Consider the following 26609-nt stretch of genomic DNA (forward strand, 5'->3'; position numbering starts at 1 on the left):
GCGCTTTAGAGGACATTTTTCACGGTGGAGACCCGTGCCTGCCGCACCTGCAAGACTGCTGTTGTCTCCTCAAACTGGTAGGATCTATGCCGCTAATGCTGGGGCTAGTTTAGTCGCGTTACGAGCAAGGTTGTTGGGGGGGAACCCACAGAGCTCCGGCAAGTGCGTCTTACCCGGCTCACCGCATCACGTGACCCTCCCAGCAAAGGTCTTTAAGGGTTGTGACTGCCGCTAGGTGCAGGTTACCCTTAAGGGTAAGGATGCACCACCAAGGAGTAAAATCAGATAAAGGCCAGAACTTCCTCTTCCAACTTTTCTAAGGCAATATCGGTTTGGAAAATGGCCAAGGCAATAATCTTTTCAATATTACCAGGCTGAGCATTGACCTAAAACATGGAAGGCATAAAAGATTTCTTTATGACTCAGTTTTTACTCCCCAGGATACTTGTGAGCTAGGAACACTTATAATGTGGTATTCACAGGCCCTAGGGAGAAGGTTAGGCACTTGATCCAGCATCCATGGATGAAGGCCCACCCCACTAATAGAAATTAAAGGGATCACCGAAGCCATCGGCCGCTTGAACCTGGGCTCCTCTACCCAGCGAGCAAATATCTTAAAACAATCGCTGGCATCCTAAAGTATTTTTTCCTCCTATATCTACTGGCCTTCATCTGGAGTGTGTTGCCAATGTTTCTAAAATGAAAATCAGTGGATTTCCACAAATTTTCTTATCAGAAACGTGACTATGCTTGGGAGGCTTCTCCCGACAAAATGACGCAGGAAGCAGAGGCAGCTCCTGAGATCGAATTGGATAGCGCTATATCGTTATCTGATACAGATTTGCCTACAAGGGCAGAGTTCTGAAACGCGTTCTGTGACCTGCATCAAGATATAAAAAAATTACAAGAAGGCATGATGGATCTATTAGGAGAGATGAAGGAAGAAGTGGAAGACCTTGGATGCAGAATGGATGACACCGAAAACAGAGTTGACTCACAGGCGTAAGAGCTCCGACACCTATGAGGTGATTCAAGTCACTACAGCAGGACTATGCCACACTATCCAACAAACTCTTGGACATTGAAAACCGGCCCCGGGGGAATAATTTGAGGTTCGGGGGATACTGGAAATCCCAGAATTTCAAGACTGCTTGGAAGTGGTGAAGCAGCTATGCCAGAGCCTTCTGACTACATCGGATCAGAGTGGAGCGGGCTCACAGGGCGTTCGGCCAGAAGCTGGTGAGTCGGCTGCGGGACATAATAGCATGTTTTCACAGTTACACTGTGAAAGAAAAAATCTGCAACTCAGCCTGTGTGGAAATGGCAAGGTAACGAGGTTAACCATTTTTTCTGACCTCTCACCAACCACGCTTCGCAAGCGGCAAGAGCTTCTGGTCTACTCAGAAGGAATAGCGCCTGCTACAGATGGCTTCATCATACTGGGCGAAAAAATATAACAGAAGCGACGGCAGCACTTATGGACGCAGGCTACACCGATCTGGACCTAGGGAGGGGTCCTACAAATCCGACCAGCCAGAAAGATGAGGCTCCCTATTGGTAACGCATTGAAAAAGGAGGCAGATGGTTGCGCAGAAATTCTGAGGGCTCGAATACATCTAAAGAAATTGCTTAAGACTGCTGGCACATTATACATGGTTGCTCTTTTTTCATAAGATCTTTATTCTAGGGTAAATTTTTTTTTTTGAATGCCTGAGAAGCCTTTTACTTTATGGCTGTATTCCAGTTGAAGCGGTAACTATCAAGCATATTAATGTTTTCTTAACATGCTTGCCAGGAGGGGGAGATCCATGGGCCACGTTGGCTTGTCCTCCTAGGGGATATTTGGAACAGCCATATAGTGATGGCTGTACTGATTGGGGTAGGAGTGGGGTATTAGGGGTACATGGGGATTTCGGGGTACTTGGGGAATGGGACCTAGATTGTCATATGGCTGCAGGGTGTTTATGTGAGGCAATAAATAGGGGGGCATTTAGGCAGGACTTCTTGTATTATAGAGAAATGAATGCATGAACTCTTCCCTCTAGTGTCTTGATTTACTTCAGCATTGCAGAGGCTTTGTTTAACCTAGTATGTTTTTTTTAAATTATTGATCATGGCCGCCTTTAAGTTACTATCTTTAAATGTTAAAGGGTTTAATACATATCGCAAATGGCGCTTATTTTTTGGCTGGTTTATAATACTTGCAGATAGCTATAGTGTTAGTGCAAGAAAAGCATCTAAAAAGTAGACATGAACATCTTTTAGGTTCTGACTTATTCCCATCCCAATTTTGGGCAGCGTGTGCAAAAGAAGCAAAATATACGGGAGTGGGCATTCTCATTCGCAAGGATTTTATTTTTTAACTTGTATCATGCTTAAAGGATCCATCAGGGAGGTATATAGTTCTGATGATTTCTATGGGGGGAGAAAAATGCACGATTCTGAACCCGTATGCCCCCAATGTAAAACAAGGGATTGGGAGAGACTTTGATGGCTCATGCCGAGGGGGTGATTTTAATTTCATTATGAATCCCTCTCTAGATAACTCTTCCAGTGTAGGGCTGGCTGCAGGGAAGGACCTTGGGTATTTAAAGGCTTTCCTCTCTAGACAGAGTGTCATGGATGCGTGGAGGTCCAGATACCCTAAGTCTAGAAATTTACACTTCTTTTTCCCGTCCCCATTGTTCATACTCCAGAATAGATTTATTATTGTTTGATAAAGGGATCATGAACAATGTATCACAGGTGGTCATTGAACCCATAACATGGTCAGACCATGCCCCTGTTTGGTTGTGCTAGACTTTGCCAACTATTTATTTATTTATTTATTTTTATTTATTTTTTTATATACCGAGGTTCTTGTAGGGATGATAAAGGACTGGTGTTTTGGAGGCTCAATGATAGCCTGTTGGAAGATAAATAGTTTATACAGCAATTCCAGGGGGACATCTAGGAGTATTTGGAATTTAATGACACTGGGGATGTTACCCCTATAGTGCTTTGGGATGGTTTGAAATCTGTACTCTGAGGGAAATATACTACCAGGGCATCTTATGTTAAAAAGATAAAAGAAAGAGACAGGAAAGCCCTGCTAGAGCAAATAACTAGAGACACTATATAAAAATGCGCCATCTAACCATAATTAACATCATCTGGAATCCTCTAGAGTGCAACTGGCAGAACTAGGCTCGGCTACTATTGCACATAAATTAGATATAATACACCAGATCTATTTTGAAGGGGGAAATAAGGCAGGTAAATTATTAGCTAATAAATTAAAAGCTAAATGGATCCAAAATAATGTGGTCAAAATTAAGGATGATGTTGGGAATATACTAACAGCTAATAAGGATATCCGACAGTGGTTTTTGTGCTTTTATTCTCTCTATAGTGCTGATTCTAATATTGATAAGGGGATGTTTCTTTACCTGAATTGTCTGAAGCACACAGCTTGGGCTTAGATAAAGAAATTTCTGATGTCCTGATGTCCGTGAGCCTGTCTGTCCTTCCCTGGGCAGGCCCCGTTCCCCTCATGGTCCATGACCAGCAGCTGGCTGTGTAAGGCGCATAGGGGACAGTGTGGTCTGTGACCAGCCCGGCCGGGCTGTGTACGGCACCTGAGGGACCTTGTTTGCCCGTCCACCTTCCTCCAGTTCCTGGACTTCTGAGGGGCCGTTGTCCGTCCTCCTCTTTGTGCTGCTCTTAACCGAGTTCCGGACCTTTTATTTCCATGATTTTAACTTATCATCCTTGGATGTCCTGGTCCAGATCCTTCTCTCCGTGGACTGTCCTCAGACCAACTTCTCTGACCTGTTCCGCCAGGTCTATGAAGCTCAGTCCAAGACGGTTGCTGCACAGAGTTGCCCGGATTCTTCACCATGCTGAATTTTAGCCTGCCTGAGTTCCACGTCTACGTCTTGCCTGTTCCAAGTTCCATGTCTTCATCTTCCTCAATGCCTGAGTCTTCGTCTTCCTCAACGCCTGAGTCTTCGTCTTCCTCAATGCCTGAGTCTTCGTCTCTTCCTCCTGTGCCAGATGTCTTCATCTGCCCTTGAACTCTGTCCAGCCTGCTGCTTCTTGCCGTTACCCAGCAGCAGGTCCGAAAGGGCTTGGAGTGGCCGGAGGACCACTCAGAGAGCACCACTGCGTTGGTGGCCTCACGGAAGCGTACAGGTCCGGTGGAGGGTCACGGCTTCCAGATTCCCAGACGAGGACCCGTCCCTCCGCAAAGGCACACACATCTGGTCCCGCAATGGGGAGCGCCCCCTAGCATTCCCTTCCATCACACTGCAACAAATCGGGGTTCATATCTGGGCAAATGGCTTCTGATAATGTCTGAAAATCAGTGGACTCTATGTGGTGGGCTTGTCATAAAAGTATCCCTTTCTTGTTGCTAACTATAGATGCAGAAAAAGCATTTGATCTAGTTCATTGGCCTTTTCTATTTCAAATACTGGAAAAGATGCATTTTGGCGCCTTTTTCACCAGATGGGTTCATAAATTATATACATCCTCAGAGGCGTGCATAAAGGTCAATGGGGGATATTTGGCGTCATACCCAGTGGGTTCAAGAATGAGACAGGACTGTCCTGCCGGGCTCATATGAGCAGAAGTTGGTGATATCTCGCTCTGATCTGGGTGAAGGAGGAGGGAATAACCTCCCACTGGGCAGGAAGAGAAGAAGGAAGCAAGAGCAGCTTCCTGTCATACCCAATAAGGGAGAAATCAGCCAACTCCTGCCCAGACTGATGAGGAAAGAGCAGTCTTCTGCTGGATCTGCAACACACCTTCTGTGACCTCGCGACACACCTGTTGAGAACCACTGTATAACCCCTCCAATTTAACAGTAACTCTATTGTAACCTGCTTTACCAGCCCCTCTAACCCCATTGCAGTCCATTTTAAGTGGCTAACCCATCACGAAAGGCAGAAGAGAAATAAAAAAAACTAAATTAAATGCTTTTGAGGATAGTACTTGCATGCAACTCATGAACACCTGTAAAGGTCAAATCTCCAAAGAGAACTCCTGCAAGCAGATTTAAAAAAAAGTCGCAAGGTTCATAATTCTTTTGGATTTTCCCTTTAAGTTACAAAGCAACCTCCTATTTTCTAAGAAAAGTAATTTCTTACCCTAACTTTACTAAACCATCACAAGTACTTATTCAATAACCTATAAAAAAAAAAGGGGGGGGGAGGGGGAAACCCTCAGTTCTCCTCACCATGACGGTGCAGTCCAGGGACATGGAGAACAGCTTCGTGTTTCTATCCGTTATTTGGAGGAAGGCGATTGGAGAAGGATGCCCAGACAGCATACCAGTGGGCCACCTAAGGAAGGTAAAAAAAAAAACAAACAAAGACTTCTTTAAAAACATGAAGATTGGCATAAAAATTAATCGAGGAATGTTATACGTAAAAAAGACAATGCAGCAACTTCACAAGTCAGAACTACATGCAGGAGAGACGGCGTATGGGAGAAAAGCAGATTGCCCAATATCGGGAGAGTGCTGGAAGAGGTCTTCCTGGAGAGAGAGCCCCCGGAGGAAAGGTTTGTGCAACGAGGTGCTGGGCTCATGGAGATCCATATTAAGTAGGCCGGTTGGTGGACAAGTTATCCGGCTAAAGTGGGCCGGGTGCTTGACCATACATTCAGCGAGAGAAACGTCCCGCTGAGCATGCCAGCCTAAAGCTTTCCGGCTACATATGGCCAGATAACAAAAAACCTAACCGACTCTGCCTGAATATAGCTGGATAGGTTTTTTAGTTATCCAACTTTGTATGGCCTGATAATGTGCTACTTAATTGGATATCTTGAAAGATATCTGGCTAAGTAGCACTGTCATTATCAAACCAAAGAAAGATTTAGAGAGCTAATCCCTTCCCTCCTCTCCCAAAGCTTAATATAAAAGCCCTCAGGCTGTACTGTTCTACCCCCCCCCCCCCCCCCCAAAAAAAAAAACCAAAACTTTGTAAAGTCTTAGGAAGGGGCTAGCATACGGTCTTGATTTTTTATTAAACATGATCAAGCTGCCTCCCTCCCTGCCCCCCCTACCCACAAGGAATCATAGTGCTGCCTTTCCCCCCATCTCTCTGACCCTCCTCAATATCCCTTGATACCTTTTCAATTCGAGCCAGCAGTGAGGGACTCTCTGCCCCGCTCCCAGCACCTCCAGTGCTGCTCTGACCTAGGCAGCACTGGAAGCATAAACTTCAACATAAGCTGCCCTTGCTTTTCCTCACAAGGTGTGGAGGAAATACCAGACGTTTCACTATTGTATGCAACCAAGTATTAATATTGACTCCACAAGAGGGACGCCGGCTTCGTGTAAGGGATCCTGACATGTATTTTTCAACAGAAAAACAAGATGAGAACCTTTTGACCAGAATGACAATACATGCCCAGGTTATCTGATTTGCTTGTTTAACTTAATGGTTATAGCTCTTGCCACAAATAATAAAGTAAGTTGCCCAGGGACAGATCACCAACACAAAAACAGCCTATCTAAAGGGCAGTTTACCAGACAGGTCAGCTCACAGAAAAGCACTGACACAGCATGGCAGTGCTGGTCAAGAAGTTACAGGAATGAGACCATGTTCTTGTCTGGAGTCGCCACGCAGCAGGAGCAGTAACCCTCTGATGGAAGAGGGGGCCAGCAGTCTGAAATGGAGAAATGACCCCCATCTGTCCCATTGCTTGACTACGCATGAGCTTCTTACATATTTATGCTTTGCCTGTTTAAAGCAGCTGGGGAGAGGGTTCATGGGGTGGACAAAAAAAGAACCATTAGCACCTGAGGACAATGCCTGAGCCAGCAATCCCTGCCCTTCCCTGTGATGAAGCAGATTAGCTCCAGTGTCCCACGCATGTAAGAAGCCCTGCTACCTGCTGTTCATCTCGAACCTATCTTTTGCTTCTCCAGGGCTCAGACCAGCCTTAGCCCAGCAAGCAACTGGGGCCAAAAATGCCTTCTCCCTTTGGCAGAGACTGCCTCCTCAGAGATTGCTTCAGGGTGAAATGGAAGGTAATCTCCTAAAATTATGGAGTTAGTTAGCTATTTATATTTATTTACATACCCAAAGCAAGTTGGCGTCTCCAATATGTTTATGTTCACTAATGATGCTGAGTTTTACTCAATATAAACTGATGCTGAGTGCAACTGCTAAATCTGAAAGTCTGACAAATAAAAGTCTGATTCTGTGGAAAAATCCCGTGGTCTTTTCCAAGCTATTCAGATTATATAGGTATAGGAGGTGATAGAGGTACTAGTCTTTGGCACCACTTGTCCCGACAGGTGTGGGGAAGGTTCCTTAATTGGTGAATCATTCCATGATCTAGAGCTAAATTATCTATGAACATAGAGGTATACTCCGGAGAAGATCCCCCTGAGTGGTGTAAAACATTGCCTATAGACCTTATCAACTTACAGCTTATTTGGCCCTTCCAAGGTTCAACTGGAAAATGACTGCCTCCCACTGTCAAGGGAGCATGTCAGAAGCAAGACAGACAAAATCCAGGCTGAAGAGGTTTGAACTGTTAGCTCAGCTGAGACTTGCTCCATCTCAGAGGAGATAGAAGAGCAGGTGGAGATAGCTCTGAACGAACTCTTCTCCAGGTTTGAAGAGATGGTAAACAACCAACTCATGGAAGCGGATGCTTGTATGAGCTCCGCAGAGAGAGATCAGCTAAAAGAAGTAAAAGTTACATAAATTTAAAGATATCTTTGTCATTGATGCCTATGATTGCGGCCTGACTGACTTACATGGCACTTAAGTTCCCACAGAGCCAAAGAGCAAGCCAGTTTTTGTATGCCAGTACAAGATACCACTAGCTTCATTTGAGTCAGTACAAGAAATCTTAAAAAAATCTAGAAGAGAAAGGAATTATCAGACAGTGTAACAGCACCATCTTGAAAAAGAATGGCAAATGGAGACTAGCTATAGACTACAGGAAACTGGACAAAATTGTACCCTTGTCTGGATGGCCTATGGCCCACCTGGATCGGAATTTACCAACATTCAGGGAGGCAAATAATTTACCAGCTTTGATTTAGCCTCGGGGTTCTGGACTGTTCTTGTAGACTCCAAAGATCAGCATAAATTGGCTTTCTCCTTCAGGAAGAAACAATACACCTGTCGTGCCACTGAAAATCCTGGACACATTTGAACTTCAAGGAGACAGCACCACTACAGATTCTTGGGGAGAGCTAAAGAACAAAAAAGTTTAATTTATCCTTATTTCAGAGGGCTTCTTTGTTATATTTTTCAGTGTTTTGTGTAGTGCTAGCCTTGTTCTCTATATTGTCCTAGATATTGATATTGCTGCATTAAATTGCTGTGTGTTTGTTTAAGCAAAAAAAAAATAAGGGAGTGGGTTCTTCAGCTTTGGGCGGGTGACTCAGTGCATTGCAGGGGGCAATCAAGTCTACAGTCTGCTTTGAACGTCAAGGAGACAGCACAACTACAGATTCTTGGGGAGAGCTAAGGAACAAAAAAGTTTAATTTAGTTTAGTTTAGTTTATTGTTTTTTCTATACCGTCACATTGGCAAGGCCTTCACAACGGTTTACAATCGGTTAAAAAAAGGAAAATACATTAGTTTGATAAAAGTAATAACAGCTAAAATTAATAAAAGGCAGAGTACAGAAAAAATATATAAATTATCTGTTAAGATAAAGTCATAAAACTAAAAACATAGAGCATAAAAGCATTATATATTGTTTCCTAAAAACAGATTTTAAGAACTACTAAAACATTTAAATGCAATTATTTCCTAAAATGTAACTTAAAAAGTTAAAAGAAGGAAAAGTTAAGCCCATGTGTATTCTAATGTTGGTGCTCTGTGTCTAATGTTCGTGCACTGTAAAGGTGCATTTAAACAACCATGTTTTTAATTCTGCCTTGAATTGTTTTTTGTCTACTTTTGTCTACTTTCCCAGACACAATCTAATATCACGTCATAGATACAAACCAAGGACTTCAAATATTCAGCCATTAATCATGCCATTTTTACATAGCATTTAATTTATTTGTATACCGTTCAACCGTTTATTCTTTCCTATCTCTTCCTTCTTATCCAAGTTCTGCTACCCTTGTTATTTGTAACTGCTCCTTCGATCACCACAGTTCTAGTTGATGTATTTAATGCACTCCCGTTTCATGTAAACCAGCAAGATATGTGCTCATGATTGCCGGTATATAAAAACCTTAAATAAATAAAAATAAATAAATAATAAATCTCAAATGGGTTGGTAAAGAATTCCCACTTTTGTTCCTGCTATTGATATTACACGCTCCTTTATCCTTATATTTTTCTGTGTTTTGTGCAGTGCTAGCCTTGTTCTCTATATTGTCCTAGATATTGATATTGCTGCATTAAATTGCTGTGTGTTTGTTTAAACAAAAAAAAAAAAAAGGGAGTGGGCTCTTCAGCTTTGGGCGAGTGAGTCATAGTACACTGCAGGGAGTAATCAAGTCTTCAATCTGCTTTGAACTTCAAGGAGACAGCCATAACTACAGATTCTAGGGGAGAGCTAAGGAAAAAGCTTAACTTAGCTAGCCAATCTGGGGGAGGGTCTGTTAAAAATCCCAGTGTCCAGTGAACAGCCCTAGCCAAGTGGTGATCGTTGGAGTTTTTAATCTGCCAGATGTAGACTGGAGAATCCCTTCTGCAGAATTTAACAGTAGTAGAGAGATAGTGGATGCCGTGCAAGGGACTCTGTTCAAACAAATGGTAATGGAACCCACAAGGGAGGGAGATATACTCGATTTAGTGTTCACAAACGGAGATAATGTCTCTAATGTCCAGGAGGAAGCCCACCTTAGCACCAGTGATCATCAAACAGTATGGGGCAGATTTTTAATATTACGTATGTGGAGTACATTTGTGCGCGCTGGGTAGCGCGCACCAAATGTACACCCGATTTTATAACATGCGTGCACTGCCGCACACATGTTATAAAATCCAGGGTCGGCGTGCACAAGGAGGTGCATACTTGTGCACCTTGCGCGCGCCGAGCCCTAGGAGAGGCCTGATAGCTTTCCCCGTTCCCTCCAAGACCGCTCTGAAATTGGAGCAGCCTTGGAGGGAACTTATTTTTGGTCCCCCCCACCTTTCCCTCCCATCCCCTATCTAACCCACCCCCCAGCCCTACCTAAATCCCCCCCTACCTTATTTCGTTGAGTTACGCCTGGCAGGCGTAATTGTGCGCGCCGGTTCGCCATCCCCCGGCACAGACCACTGTGCAGGAGGATTCTGGCCCACCCCCGGACCGCCCCCGAACCGCCACCATGCCCCCGCCCCCAGACTGCGGCCCCATCCCCGGACCGCCCATTTTTTAAAGCCCCGGGACATACGCGCATCCCGGGGCTTGTGCACACTGCTGAGCCTATGCAAAATAGGCTCGGCACGCGCAGGGGTAGGTTTTCTGGGGTTACGCGTGTATCTTACACGCGTAACCCTTTGAAAATCTACCCCTATGGTTTTATATCACAAATAGGATACGGAGAAGTCGCACGAAGACTCAAGTTTTCCAGTTCAAAAACACGGACTTTGTTGAAATGGGGAAGTACCTGGAGGAAGAACTAAAAGGCTGGGAGAAAATGAGAGATGTGGAACAACAGTGGGCCAAACTAAAAGGAGCAATTACCAAGGCAACTAATCTATATGTTAGAAAAGTAAAGAAAAGCAAGAGAAAAATGAAACTTATCTGGTTCTCAAAGGAGGTGGCTGATAAAATAAAAGCTAAAAGAACAGCATGGAATAGACTTACTAGCAACAGTAGCATGGAATAGACTTAGTTTTTGGGTACTTGCCAGGTTCTTATGGCCTGGATTGGCCACTGTTGGAAACAGGTTGCTGGGCTTGATAGACCGTTGGTCTGACCCAGTATGGCATGTTCTTAAGGAACCCAAAGGGAGGATCATAAGGAAGCATATCTGGTGGAACTGAGGGAGACAAAAAAGACGGCAAAAAGTCAAGCGGAAGAAAGGCTTGCCAAAGAGGTAAAGCGAGATGACAAAACATTTTTCAGATATATCAGAAAAAGGAGAAAAATCCAAAGTGGTATAGTAAAACTGAAAGGTGAAAAGGATTAATGTGTGGAGAGAGTCGAAGAAATGGCAGAAATATTAAACGAATACTTCAGTTTGGTGTTCACTAAAGAGGACCCTGGAGAAGGACCTTCACTAGTTAACAAGAAACTGGAGGGGAGATGAGTAGATGAAACTCCATTTACAGAAGAGAATGTATGGGAAGAGCTAGGAAAACTGAACGAGGACAAAGTCATGGGGCCTGATGAAGTTCATCCCAGGATACTGAGGGAGCTCAGATATGTGCTGGCGGGTCTGCTGCGTGACCTGTTCAATAGATCCCTAGAAACGGGAGTGGTGCCGAGTGATTCTAGAAGAGTGGTGGTAGTCCCACTTTACAAGAGTGGGAGAAGAGAGGAAGCTAGAAACTATAGGCCGGTTAGCCTCACCTCGGTGGTGGGAAAAGTAATGGAGCGCTGCTGAATGAAAGAATAATGAACTATCTACAGTCAGAAGAATTGCTGGACCAGAGGCAGCATGGATTCACCAGGGGAAGGTCCTGTCACACAAATCTGATTGACTTTTTTGATTGGGTGACTAGGGAATTGGATCGAGGAAGAGCGTTCGATGTCATCTACTTGGATTTCAGCAAAGCTTTTGGTACTGTCCGCACAGGAGGCTTATGAATAAAATGAGAAGCTTAGGAGTGAGTACTGAGGTGGCGGCCTGGATTGCAAACTGGTTGATGGACAGAAGACAATGTGTGATGGTAAATGGAACTTAGTCTGAAGAGAGAGCGGTGTTAAGCGGAGTGCCGCAAGGATTGGTGTTGGGATCGGTCCTGTTCAATATCTTTGTGGGCGACATTGCGGATGAGCTAGAAGGTAAGGTTTGTCTTTTTGCAGATGACACTAAGATCTGCAACAGAGTGGACAAGCTGCAAGGAGTGGAGAGAATGAGACGGGATTTAAGGAACTGGAAGAGTGGTCGAAGATATGGTAACTGAGATTCAATGCCATGAAGTGCAGAGTCATGCATATGGAGTGTGGAAATCTGAAAGAAATGTATTTGATGGGGGTCAAGGGCTGATGTACACAGAGCAGGAGAGAGACCTTGGGGTGATAGTATCTAACGATCTGAAGTCAGTGAAACAATGTGACAAGGCAATAGCTAAGCCAGAAGAATGCTGGGCTGCATAGAGATAGGAATATCTAGTAAGAGAAAGGAAGTGATGATCCCCTTGTACAGGGCCTTGGTGAGGCCTCACCTGGAGTATTGTGTTCAGTTCTGGAGACCGTATCTCCAAAGGGACAAAGACAGGATGGAGTCGGTCCAGAGAAGGGCGACCAAAAAGGTGGATTGTCTTCATAAAATGACTTATGAGGAGAGATTGAAGAACCTAAATATGTATACCCTGGAGGAGAGGAGGAGCAGGGGTGATATGATACAGACTTTCAGATACTTGAAAAGTTTTAATGATCCATGGTCAACAACAAACCTTTTCCTTTGGAAAAAAATCAGTAGAGCTAGGGGTCACGATTTGAAACTCCAGGGAGCAAGACTCAGAACCAATGTCAGGAAGTATTTCTTCATGGAGAGGGTGGTGGATGCCTGGAATGCCCTTCCGGAGGAAGTGGTGAAGACTAAAACTGTGAAGGAATTCAAAGGGGCATGGGATAAGCACCGTGGATCCATAAAGGCTAGAGGATGGGAATGAAGAGAAGAACCATGGGGTGGCTTGCTGGAATGGAGGCTACTACCTGGTGATTACTAACCTTACTCAATAAGCCTTCACAGGTTAATGCAACTCCAACTTTGCTCTTTGTTTCAACGGCAAGGGGAAATGTGGAATAGAGGATTTGCATTCAGACAACAACCAACAAGGACTGAGCTACAAAATCTGGGCAAACAAATAAGCATGGGGGTAGCTTGCTTATTGCGGCAATTACTACCCTAAACTAATTAAGCCTGATACTTCACTTTGAATGCATATTCAGCTTTGCTCTCTGCTTCAACGGCAGGGAGAAATGTGAAAAAGAGGATTTACATTCAAACAACATCCAACAAGGCACTGATCTGTGCAGTCTGGTTAAACAAGCATAAGGGTAACTTGCTGGAGAAGCGGTTACTACCCTTAAACATTAAGCCTTATGCTCACCTTTGATGCATCTCCAATATTATTTTTTATTTATTTTATTTATTTAATGTGATCTGTATACCGTCATTCAGTTTCGCCATCATAACGGTTTACAGAAGAAACATGCAACAAATTGTAACATTATCATCACATAGTCATATCATGTGGTGTAGGTTAGTAGTAGTATCTGCTAGATTCTTGCGCATCAGGTTATTACATACTGCAAGTTGTTACATACTGCAGAGTGTTACATACTGCAAGTTATATCCTACTGCAAAGATATTTCCTACACCCTACTCGATTGTATGTAATGATATGTTAGCACCATTCTACTCGACTGTATTTAATTTGTTGCCCCTTGCCTCGCTCTACCCTTTGTATTTAATGTTTCTTCCCCCTGCTCCCCTAATACCCTTTTCCTCTCAGTTTTATCCTGTAACGTCGTGCTCCTCTCTACACGACCGTATTTTATGTTTCTCCTTCTTTGCTCCCTTTACCCCCCACCTTTTTGAGTTTTATCTTGCAACGTTGTATTTAGTGTTTATTGGATGGTTCCTTCATTCCTGTACCTTGTTTCCCGCTAGGTACCGTTCCTATCTTTTTCTCTCCTGCCCTTTTTTTTCCCCCTCTTTGTCCTTTCTCTTAGGTTCCTCGCTGCTCCCCTCTCCCCGCCCTGTTTTTTTGTATTTCCCTCTTTCAGTTATATGTGAACCAGCATAATGTGCTACGAATGTCGGTATAAAAAGCTAATAAATAAATAAAATAAATACATGCAGTTACATACTGTAAGTTTTTCTTATTGCCAAAGTATTTCCTATACATTCCTATTACTTAGCTGGGGATGTATCTTTTTTATGTTGTTGGATTGCGTGTTTGATATGTCTGCTGGCTGATTGAGTGAGTTTGAATAGGCTCTCCTGACCAGCCAGGTTTTTTAGTCTTTTTTGAACATTTTTATGCTTGGTTGAGTTCTTATTCCAATTGGTAAAGCGTTCCATAGTTTGGGACAGGAAATGGATATGGCTCTCTCACATGTTGTGTTTAGTCGTGTGATTCTTGCATGAGGTAGCTTGAGGAGGCCTTTATTCCTAGATCGTAAATTCCATCTTGGATTGTGTGTTACTATGTGTTTGCTTAGCCAGTTGCTTTGTTGTCCTGTCCTCTCTGCATCAATGGTAGGGGGTGGCAGGAAATTTGAATCAAACAGTTACCAACAAGGGCCCTGAACTTGGTGATCGGTGAAACAGATAAGTATGTGGAAATAAGTGTGGGAGCTTGCTGGGCAGACTGGATGGGCCAATTGGTCTTTTTCTGCCGTCATTTCTATGTTTCTAAGTTAGCTGGCATATGTTTATCCCGGCCAAATTTGTTCAGCCAAACAGTGGCTGAATATGGACCTCATTACTATTATTACATACTATCCAAACTGAAAATCAAACACATGATTTACGCGGATGACATACAAATCCTCATCCCTATAAGGAAATCCCTTCAACTATCTCTAATGTTCTGGGAACAATGCTTTCAAAAAATTAGCACACTCCTCACCAAACTCAATCTAGTCATTAACAAGGACAAAACAGAATACCTCATCATCTCACAGGAAGATAACTTCATCCAAAGAGAGATCACACCCATTATAACAGATCAACAACAAAAAGACACCGCTCATCAAAATCCACTTACACTGGGCGTAACCAAGATGGCCGACCGAGTGGCAGCGTCTCTCTGAGGCTCTGGCTGATTCCAGATTTCTTTGTTGGAAATTTCAGTTCTACTTTGAATTATGCCCCACAAAAGGAAAGGCAGAGTGCGAGTTTACCCCACCGAATCCACTCTACCCTCAGACCAGAGATCTGATCAGAGAGTTCGCTACTTCTACAGAATGGGCGGTAACTCCCGCTGGCGGAGAGACTGGAGGAGAGCCATTTTCGCCGGGAGAAATATCATTGAGCCCGCCGACGTCGAGACAATTGCTGCAAGCTTCCTCCCCGGAATCCCCGGGAGCAACTGGAGAGCCCCGAAGAAATTCGGGCGAAGCAACCCAGTTGGGGGGTGCCGAAGGTGTGATTCCTCGGGAAGTGACGACTTCTACCCCCAAGAGCCAGAATGGAGGAGAAGGAGGGAAAGAAAGCGTGGATGACGCAGTGGTGAGGACTGATACGATTCTTGGAGCCAGTGGGGTGAGTCTGAAAGCACGCAGGATTGAAAAACCAGCAATTGTAACTTTAGACTCCATTTGGGAGCTTATAGCTGGAATGGATTTTAAGCTACAAGAGCAGTCTCTAAAGTTACAGGGAGTTTCAGCTAAACTTGACCTAGTAGCACATGACCACCAGCAAATTTTACAAGAACAAGGAACTGTTATCCAAAAAGTAGAAACGGAGGTTAAAGAACTGAAAGAGGTTACTGCGGCCTTTTCAAGAGAAAGGCTAGCTACACTACGTAAAATGGAGTCATTAGAAAACTCTATCAGACATCTGAACATACGTATGCTTAATTTCCCAGTGGTTAAAGACGAGTTATGTCTGGTAACCCTTAAGAAATACCTGGGAGATTTCTTGAAAATCCCTCAGGAGAAGATTCCAGTAATAAAAAAAGTGATACATTTGTCCCAAAGACAGGATAATACTAGAAATAATATTTTGGATAACTTGGCAAACCTGACACAATACCTGGAAGCTTCGGAAGTGGAGGTAACGAGGAGAGAGACACTTCTTGTAACTTTATTTTCTGAAGAAGATATAAATTTGATTATGCGTACCTATTACAAGAATTTGAGAGTTTCTTTTTGTGGTGGCCTGGTAAGGATTTTTCCAGACCTTGCCAAAGCCACACATTGCGCCGGAAGGCCTTTCTCCAGATGAAGCCCGAGGTTATGGCTTTGGGCGCAAGTTTCATTGTGAAATATCCTTGCAAATGTGTTGTAGGTTGGCATGGCTCTACATATATTTTCTTTGATATACCTCAACTTAGAGATTTCTTAAGTGCTAGAAATCCAGTGACAGTAGTAACATCATGACGGATTAATATTTAAGAAGCTGCCACTCGAATGATCATTATTTGTTGTATTTCTTATATGAGAACTCCTCAGTGATTTCTGTTACTCCCCCTCCCCACTATTACCTCTATAATGTATCAGTGCTAAAGATAGAAGGTTTTTGTGTAGAGAATGTTAATTTCAATGTATGTACATTGAGATGTTTCCAATTGTATTAGCACTTATATTTCAAGATGGCAAAGAATATATTTGTTATTGTAAAATTTGAAAAGTTCAATAAAATATAATTTAAAAAAAAAAAATCCACTTACACCAATCCTAGACAGCCTCAAAAATACATCCTACGTAAGAGACTTAGGCGTTCTTCTAGACAATCAGCTGAACCTAAAAAGATTTGTAAACAACTTTCGCTTTTTCAAACTACAAGTCCTGAAAAAGCTTAAACCATTACTTCACGCTCACGACTTCCGCCTCGTCCTGCAATCAATTATCCTGACAAAAATTGACTACTGCAACACGCTGCTAATCGGATTACCAGCCTCCACCATCAAACCTCTCCAGATGGTACAGAATTCTGCAGCTAGGGTCCTGACCAATTCTAACAAGAGAGACCACATCACGCCCATCCTTTACAATCTCCACCAGCTTCCAATTAAATTCAGAGTCTCCTACAAAGTCCTGACCCTCACTCACAAATACTTAAACAACATAGCACCAATCGATCTCACCCATCAACTCTGTACCATTAAATCAACAAGACCAATCAGAAAAGCATACCAAGACACCCTTGTCATCCCTCAAACCAAAATTCCACTAAGAAATAGGGCTTTTTCCACAGCAAGTCCTTCACTTTGGAATTCACTACCACCAGAACTCAGACAAGACACTTGCCACCAGTCATTCAAGAAAAAACTGAAAACCTGGCTATTCAGCCAAGCATTTCCATGATTTCTAACAAGCTGCTTCAATGAACTCTTTTTACATCCTCTCCGCTCTAATTATATAACCCCTCCATCCCCCCTCCCTCTATTTTTTCTCTTCCCCCTTTAATATCTTATTTTTCGCCCACCCATCCTGACCCCCTCACCCCTACTCTACCCATTCCTATTCCACCCTGCTCATTATCAACTTTCGCTTCGAATTACTAATGCAGAAGTAAATTATCTTAGACTACTGTTAACAATTTCTTGTAAGACATCTGTACAATTAGGAATTAGGAATATTGCATAATACCATATTTTAGACATTGTTTTTTGGCTATTTATTTCTTCTTTTAAATGCTATTTAGAAAAGCTCAATCTAAAACATTAAGATTTAGACATATAAGACTTTGTTCTGTCATGTATTTTTTGCTCTTATGTTTAAATGTTATTCAAAAAAGTTATACAATATGTTACTCAAAAAGTTCTTTGTTATATGTAATTGCCCACAAGCAAGCTTCAACTGTTCTCTGTAAACCGATTTGATGTACATATAATGTAAGAAGATCGGTATATAAAAACCATAAATAAATAAATATCACCAACCCATAAATAAATAAGATATCACCAACCCAAAGGAAAATTGTTTCCTTCCATAAACCCTGCTCTTCTGAAAACATAGCCACAGCTTTCGACAAAGCTGTAGAAAACCTGGACCTCTCAAATCCAGATGCAGCCCTTCACTCCTGGAATCATATAACCAAATCCATAGCCAATAAACTCTGCCCCGTGCTACACAAAGAAATCCCCGTCCCTCAGAACAAAAAAAAACCCTGGTACTCCAACGAACTCCAAAGTCTGAAACAAGACCTCAGATCAAAAGAACGCCTGTGGCGCCGCCATCCCTCCACCCAACACAAAGCAGTGTATAAACTCTCACTGCACAACTACCGACAAGCCACCATCATTGCCAAAAGGGACTTTCACGCCAAAAAAATTCACGACCTACAATTCAATGCCAATGCCCTCTTTTCCTACGTCAATAACCTCACCAAGACCCCCCACCCTGCCACGTCTGAAGAAAACTCCAAGAAAAAATGCGAGGATCTTGCGAATTATTTCCAGCACAAAATCTCGAACATCCTCCAACGTTTCCCCCATAACCCCATGACCACATCCCCCCCCCCTAAAAACGATAGCTCCTGCATCAAAGCCTTCGACCCCACCTCCACGCTAGAAATTGAGACCATCCTCAAAAAAATGAAACCGGCCACACACCTCCTAGACGCAATCCCCTCCAAAACCCTCCTCTCCATACCCACCACCATCGCCAAACCCCTAGCTAACTTCATTAACTGCTCCCTTACCTTCGGCAAAGTCCCAGACCCCCTCAAACTCGCCGTTGTGAAACCCCTCCTAAAAAAACCCTCCCTTGACCCCTCTGACCCAGCAAGCTATCGGCCCATATCCAATCTACCCTTCCTCGTGAAAGTCCTCGAGAAAGTAGTCAACACCCAGCTCACCGACTACCTCGAGGACCACAACCTCCTGCACCCCTCACAATTTGGTTTTCGGAAAGGCCGAAGTACCGAGAATCTCCTCTTAGCCATCACTGACACCATGCTCATCGGACTAGACCAAGGAAAATCTTACCTACTGGCCCTTCTAGATATCTCGGCAGCCTTCGACACTGTCAATCATCAGATCCTTATCACACGCTTGACAGAGATAGGAGTCACCGACACAGCGCTAGACTGGCTCACCTCTTACCTTACTAACAGAGAATACCTCATAAAACTTGATAACTTTGAATCATGCCACATTCCCCTCAGACAAGGCGTTCCCCAAGGATCATCCCTTTCCTCCACCCTCTTCAATATATACCTCCTCCCCCTCTGCAACTTACTCTCAAACCTAGGCCTGGACTTCTTCCTATACGCCGATGACGTACAAATTCTCATACCCATTCAAAAAACCCTCAATGAAACCATCCTTTTCTGGGAATCTTGCCTAGTCTCCATCAACGCCCTACTAACCGACCTACACCTTGCTCTCAATGCAACCAAAACCAAACTACTCTTTATATCCAAGCAACCTGAACAAGATACCTCCACCACACCACCGCCCCCCTACATCTCCCCCACACTACCCCCCTCCGTAAGAGACCTGGGAGTCACCCTTGACCAACACCTGAATTTCAAACCACACATCAAGTCCCTCCTCAAAGCAGGTTTCTACAAACTCCAGATCCTCAAAAAACTCAAGCCCTTACTCCATACTCAAGACTTCAGATTAGTCCTACAGTCCACTATTTTCTCCAAAGTGGACTACTGCAACGCCCTCCTACTAGGCCTCCCTTTCTCCACCATCAAACCCCTACAAACTCTTCAAAACGCCATGGCTCGTATCCTTACTAACACACGTAAAAGAGAGCATATCACACCCATCTTAGTAGACCTACATTGGCTGCCCATCCAGTTCCGCTCCCAATACAAAACCCTTACTATTCTTCACAACACCCTCTACAATAACAACTCCCCCTGGCTTAAAGAAATGCCCCACTTCCACCTCTCCACCCGCCAGACTAGATCCACCTCCACAGGCACCCTCCACACTCCCCCCCTCAAAACTGCCCGCCTATCCACCACCAGAGAAAGAGCCTTTACCATCGCAGGCCCCGCCCTCTGGAATTCCCTCCCCACATACCTCCGTCTTGAACCCTCCCTAACCATCTTCAAAAAAGGCATTAAGACCTGGCTCTTCCGACAGGCTTACCACTGCTCCAGCCCCTCGTAGTCCACCCCCCTAAATCTGCCCCGGCCCCCTATAGTCTACCCCCTGAAACCCCCCCAATCGCTCCCCCCTGTCTCTCCCCTGCCTCACCACCCTGAATCCACCCGAGCTTCACCCGTCAACCCACCCATACCCCCACCCTCCCTCCCCTTACCCTTTCCCTATACCCCCGCCACCTTCCCACCGTGCTCCACTGTAACCCAGTTAAAACTTACAACCTATATGTCGAAATCAAGACTCCGTTATTACCTGCTGTAACTGCTGTAAATAAGCTAATACTTTATATATATGTGTTTAATTGTTTAATAAGTTATCTATATAATCCACCATAACTGCTGTAATTAAGCTTTAATATATATCATTATATAATCTATTTATTCCTCATTAACCGCTGTAAAAAATCAACCTTGTTCTAACCTCATTAAGCAACCTATCCTGTAAATACTGATATGTTCCTTGTACCTTTCTCAGCTGCTGTCTTTCCTCCTTTACCTCTCTCCCCCCTCTCCCCCCCCCCTCTTTTCGCTCCTGCTCCACTCCCCCACTCCCTGTTTTTTGTAATTTCCTCCTTTCTCAAGTTTATTGTAAACCGGCGTGATGTGCTTGCACGAACACCGGTATATTAAAAGCTGTTAAATAAAATAAATAAATAAACTACTATTATTATTATGTGGGACTGAGTATGACGCCTTTGTCCAAAGTGCCATGTAGCAGGTTACCAAAGGCATGTTAACAAGATATCAGTGAATTTAATGAGGCTCAATAAGGACTTGAGCAGTCTTTTGATTGTGTGTCAGGTCTCTCCGTCTGGGTCCATAATGACTGAATCTGTTCCTGGGAAAGGAAATGGAAGGACAGCATTTAAGCACACTTGACTTCTCCATCCGGCTGCCTACCCAGTGATGTATGGATTCCAGAGGCGGATAACTCTGTCCAGTCCACCAGTCACCAGAATGTTGCACTCTTTGCAGAAGTCAAAGGTTTTGACGCCCTTGTACACTTTAAAGAGAGACTCGTCATCAGGAAGTCTTTTGGGTATGACACCGCCCACGAGCACCGAACGCTTCCTTTTCTCGGTGCTTGAATCCATTAGGTCCTTCAGACGTTTCTGAACATTCTTAGTTCCTTCAACGCAACCTGTCTCCAGCCCCACCCCACCCCCACACACACCAGAAAGAAAGACAGGAAAATGAAAACAAACTTTTAGATTTTATTCCTCACAGTTTATAACTCTCCTACAGTCCTGAGGTGACTTGCTGCACAAATCACACAGCTGGGAACAGCTGGCAGGCAGTCTCTGCTCAGGGAGGACTCGGGATTGCAAGAGCAGGATTGGGCTGAGATGTTGGCAGAGCTCTTGTGGGGAAGCCTTCTGCAGGCCTTGAATGCTCTGCTTCTGCCCTTTTTCCTTCACCCTCCTAAGTTACAAAATAAATTGCCACACTCAAGCTTGAGAAAAACAGTCAGGTGAGCCATTAAAATCAACAGGATAAGTGCACTTAATGATATCTCCCTACCGTAACTCAGCAAGCTGACATCTACCGATGCTCCATCGGCATCCACCACTCACCTATGACAAGTGCAGTGCAATCATCATTGGAACTTGAGATTACGGACTTGATAGAGTGAACATATTTAATCTGTAACAGGAACAGAAAGGGTCAGACAAAGCCATCTGCAATATGACTGAGGTCAATTCTTTAGCTGTTTTTATTTATCTGAGATAATACACAGGGTTGGGTGTTGAGGGGAGAAATAAGGAAACAAGCAGGACAATTGCCCCTTCCGTCCCCAAGCCACAAGGCGTCCCGCAGCCCTGGCGCCCATGGCTCACAGCCCTGGCACTTACTAGGGTGTGGGGCAGGAATGGTATTGCTGAGTTAATCATCATCTGAACCCTGTACAGATGTCCCAGATCTGAATATATCTAGAACATCTGATGAGAAGAAAGAGGGGTTTTGTGTAAAAAAAAAAAAAAGATGTAGTCATAACAAGACATGCATCTTCTATTTTATTTATTTATTTTCAAACCTTTAAGTCTACCCTTCCCCAACTCAGCTCAAGGCAGAGAATATCTGTACTACCACAAAAATTTTCAGTTAGTAAAGCTTTGTTGTTGAAGCTAGGAGTAAGCATTCTGTTATTAGAGCTCTGTTGTTAAAGCTGAGAGATAGCAATCTGTAAATAACGGAGTTGCTGGATATAGCAATCTGTTATTATTTAGAATAGTTGTGGGTGGATCCTTGGACCAGTGGCAGGTGACCACGCCCTCGGGGGAGATCCCGAGAGGGACCACTGGTCAGGCTTAGTGTAGTAGACAGACACACACTAGTTCTTTTATTAGACAATATATTAAACCACCAGAGGTGGCAGTAATGAGCTGGAAGCGCCCGGCTGGGCTGTAGTCCCTCAGGTACTGGAACAGTGATCCCAAGGTGGCTGAGCTGTAGAGAAACTAAGAAGGTGAGTAGGCAAGACATGCAGAGTTCAGGAACAAGTCCTTGAAGGTAACACTCACACAATAGTCTCTTGAGCAGCCCAGGGGTTGGTATGAATTAGGTCCTCGAGGAGCAAGTACCTGGTTCCAGGGAAAGCTCTGACAGATAGATAGAAAGTCACTGATGTTATACTGCTTACTAAGAAGTCTTTGTTGCTTATATTAAACCACCAAAGGTAGCAGTAGTGAGATGGAAGCGCTCGGCTGGGCTGTAGTCCCTCAGGTATTGGAACAGCAATCCCAAGGTGGCTGAGCTGTAGAGAAACTAAGAAAGTTAGTAGATAGGATATGCAGAGTTCTGGAACAAGTCCTTGATGATAACACTCACACCATAGTCTCTTGAGGCAGCCCAGGAGTTGGAATACAGTAGGCCCTCGAGGAGCGAGTACCTGGTCCCAGGGAAAGCTCTGAGAGATAGATGGAAACTCACTAATGTTGTAAGCAGTGATGACTTCTTAGCAGAAGTGGTATTCAGGTTCTGGTCCGGGATGTGGGCCCTTGAGGAGCGAGTACCGGTTCTGGACTGCGACCTGAAATGAAAAGAGGAGGCGAGGCCCCCGAGGAGCGGGTACCTCTAGTGAAGTTGGAGGAGGCAGAGTAGTGAGGTTTGCAGAGAGCGAATCCCATCCGCAGCGACCTGGAGGAAGCGAATCTTTGCTAACTCATCTTGTTAGCGAAAACTGAGACCTTAAATATCTGGAGCTGATGACGTCATCTCAGGGGGACGCCCCTGAGGTTCGCGCCAACGCCGGTACATCAGTTGGGCCGCGCGCGCGCCCTTAGGCATCTGGTCAACATGGCAGCTTACAGCATCGAGCCGGTCCGGGAACTCCGGAGGAGGACGGCCAGGAGACACCGCAGCAGCTAGCCTTCCATCAACCCCGAAGGGAGTTGCCAACGAGGTAAGGTGGGCGGAGCAGAGACGTCAGACAGCGACGGACATAACAGTACCCCCCTTCAAAGGGCGATGTCCTCTTCAGGTACCAGGCTTGGGTTTTGAAGGATGTGCGAGATGGAATCGACGAAGCATCTCATTATCCAAGATATTGGTCTGAGGCTCCCAAGAGTGTACTTCGGGGCCAGAACCTTCCCATCTCAGAAGGTATTCAAAACGTTTGCCTCTATACAAACATCCAGTATCTCTTTGACTTTGATCTCAAGTCATCTTCTGCATAGATGACAGGTGGATCTTGAATTGGAAGACAATTCGCTGAGTATGGATGGTTTCAAAAAATGAAACGTGGAATGCGAATGGATAATAAGACCAGGTAGTAGCTTCAGATGGTAGGTGACTTCGCCAATACGTTGGTCCATACCCACGTAGCTCCTCGCTACGTGGGTATGGACCCACGTAGCGAGGAGCAAACCGAGAGGAGAGCAGTTTGAGTATGAGGTGCTGGGTTGACAACCAGACCTTGTCTCCTGGCTTGAAGACTGGATCTTGCACAAGGTGCGCATAGTAGTACTTCTTAGCATGGTCACTCGCTTAATTAGCATGTCCTTGGTCTGAAGCCACAGTCTATGGAAAACATCAGCAGTGGCTTGAGCTGCTGGGGACGTCACTGAATGCTTCAGTGGAAGTGGCGGTGTTAGGGAACATCCAGAACCACTTCAAATGGTGACAGTCCAGTACATATTGCTGGAAGAGCATTGATAGCGATGCCAGCAGATATGGACTGGGTAATTACCAAGAGTATCTTCTTCGGGTCAATTATGTACTGTGGCTCCTCAGGCACATCTTCCAACATCTCTTTCTTCTCAAGAACTGACAAAGGATACCCCTGACCTTCTGGTAGTTCAGCATTGGTCCCCAGTCCCATGGCACTGTCACAAGGCCCATGTGGAGGAAGGACCCCAGCTTTCTCTTGGGAGAAAACATCCCCAAAGGATGAGCCTTGGGGCGGCAGTCCTAGCCTCACTGGAGTAATAGGCATGCAGATAACAGGCGAGATTTCCTTAAGGCATCTCCCATGGCACTCTGGGCCCCAGTGGGAAAGATCCAGGGAGGCCCAGTCAAATTGGGGTTGGTGCACTTGCAGCCAGGGTAACCCCAAGACAATAGGATGTATAGCCTTTTCCAGTACAAAGAAGGAGATTGTTTCCATATGGAGCGCTCCGGTGCGAAGAGTAACTGGTACGGTTTCGCAAATCACGTTACCCAGTAAGGGTTCTCCATGAATGGAAGATAACAATAGTGGATCTTTCAATTTGATGAGGGGAATCTTCAAGTATTCCACTAAACTTCTGAGAATAAAGTTGCCTCCTGCCCCTAAGTCCACCAGGGCAGGCGTCTGAAATGATATCGGTCCGTAGGTCAAGGAGACTGGGAGAGAAAGCAGGGGAGAGGACGCGGTAAGACCTAAGAACAGTCCTCCTGCAGGACTTAGGCCCGTCCGTTTCCTGGACGAATAGAGCATGTAGAGACATCATGGCCATGCTGACCACAGTACATGCAAAGGCCGCGCTTCTTCCGAAATCTTCTCTCTTTAGAAGTCAAATGTCCATGACCAAGTTGCATCTGTTCATCTTTATTAGCAGCAGAAATTACTGGAACCTTTCGAGGTGCAGGTATAGAGCTAGCCTGATTCAACCCAGATAACATCTTAAGCCGGAGTTCCTTTACCTTGTCCCGGAGCCGGCGATCAATCCGAGTGGCCAAGGCTACTAATTCGTCCAGCGAATCAGGAGTTTCATGAGCAGCCAGCTCGTCTTTTAAACAGGTATCCAAGCTTCTGCAAAAGAGAGTCTTGAGACATTTGGGGTCCCAGCAGAGTTCTGCCGCAAGAGTTTTAAACTCTATGGCAAATTCAGCTAATGATCTGTTGCCTTGCTTCAATTCCACCAAAGCAAAACCGGCTACGGAAGTTCGTGCAGGGTCATCGAAAACGGATTTAAATAAGTCCATAAATCCTTCTATGTCCTGCAAAATAGGATCCCACAAGGTAGATGCCCAAGACAAGGCCCTACCATCCAAGTAGGAAAGGATGTAGGTAGTCTTGGAGAGAGCGGTAGGAAATAAAGATGGTTGTAAGGTAAAGTGCATGCAGCACTGGTTTAAAAAGCCCTGAGTCTGCTGTACTCTGGAGAAGCGGATCGGAGCCACCAATGGTACAGCAGTCTTTTAAGTTACCTCCTGTAACTGACCTTCATGGTTAGAAGCAATGCTTTAAACATTCTGCGTGTGTAGCTGATGAAAAGCTGAAGTAAGTTTCTCCAAGGCGTCCTGTTGTTCCGCAATGCGCTGGGCCAGGCCAGGTATAGCCTGCAAAGCATTGAGTTGTGCTGGATCCATGTAGATCACCGAAACCCTGGAGTCAAGCCGGAACCCTGGAGTCAAGTTGGAACCAAGGAGTTAAGCCAGAACCCTGGTAACAAGCCGGATCCTTGGAGTTAGCAATCTGTTAGTAAAGCTCTGTTGTTGAAGCTGGGATTAGAGCTCTGTTGTTAAAGCTGAGAGAAAGCAATCTGTAAATAACGGAGTTGCTGTTATTATTTAGAATAGTTGTGGGTGGATCCTTGGACCAGTGGCAGGTGACCACGCCCTTGGGGGAGATCCCGAGAGGGACCACTGATCAGGCTTAGTGTAGGAGACTGACACACACTAGTTCTTTTATTAGACAATATATTAAACCACCAGAGGTGGCAGTAGTGAGCTGGAAGTTCCCGGCTGGGCTGTAGTCCCTCAGGTACTGGAACATCGATCCCAAGGTGGCTGAGCTGTACAGAAACTAAGAAGGTGAGTAGGCAATACATGCAGAGTTCAGGAACAAGTCCTTGATGGTAACACCCACACCATAGTCTCTTGAGGCAGCCCAGGAGTTGGAATGCATTAGGCCTTCGAGGAGCGAGTACCTGGTCCCAGGGAAAGCTCTGAGAGATAGATGGAAACTCACTAATGTTGTAAGCAGCGAAGACTTGTTAGCAGAAGTGGTATTCAGGAGATAGTCCGGGACGTGGGCCCTCGAGGAGCAAGTACCGGTTCCCGAGGCCCCCGAGGACCGGGTACCTTTAGTGAGACCTTAAATATCTGGAGCTGATGACATCATCTCAGGGGGACGCCCCTGAGGTTCGCGCCAACGCCGGTACATCAGTTGGCCTGCACGCCCTTAGGCATCTGGTCAACATGGCGGCTTGCAGCGTCGAGCCGGTCCGGGAACGCCGGAGGATGACGGCCTGGAGACGCCGCAGCAGCTAGCCTTCCATCAACCCCGAAGGGAGTTGCCAACGAGGTAAGGTGG

At 44.9% G+C, this 26609-nt stretch overlaps 1 protein-coding gene across 1 annotated transcript in view; it reads right to left on the reverse strand.

Moving 5' to 3' along the window:
• The window catches only part of LOC115084798 (WD repeat-containing protein 64-like), a 234752-nt gene that overhangs the window by 146396 nt on the left and 61747 nt on the right, over positions 1 to 26609 (reverse strand). Inside the window, exons 9-11 of the mRNA XM_029590142.1 lie at positions 21445 to 21514; positions 20771 to 21011; positions 5219 to 5324 (exon numbers count right to left, since the gene is read on the reverse strand). Coding sequence (XP_029446002.1) covers positions 5219 to 5324; positions 20771 to 21011; positions 21445 to 21514 — 417 coding nt within the window. The remainder of the gene's footprint in view (positions 1 to 5218; positions 5325 to 20770; positions 21012 to 21444; positions 21515 to 26609) is intronic.

This window comes from Rhinatrema bivittatum, chromosome 1, assembly GCF_901001135.1.
Source record: "Rhinatrema bivittatum chromosome 1, aRhiBiv1.1, whole genome shotgun sequence".
Classification (NCBI taxonomy): Eukaryota; Metazoa; Chordata; class Amphibia; order Gymnophiona; family Rhinatrematidae; genus Rhinatrema; species Rhinatrema bivittatum.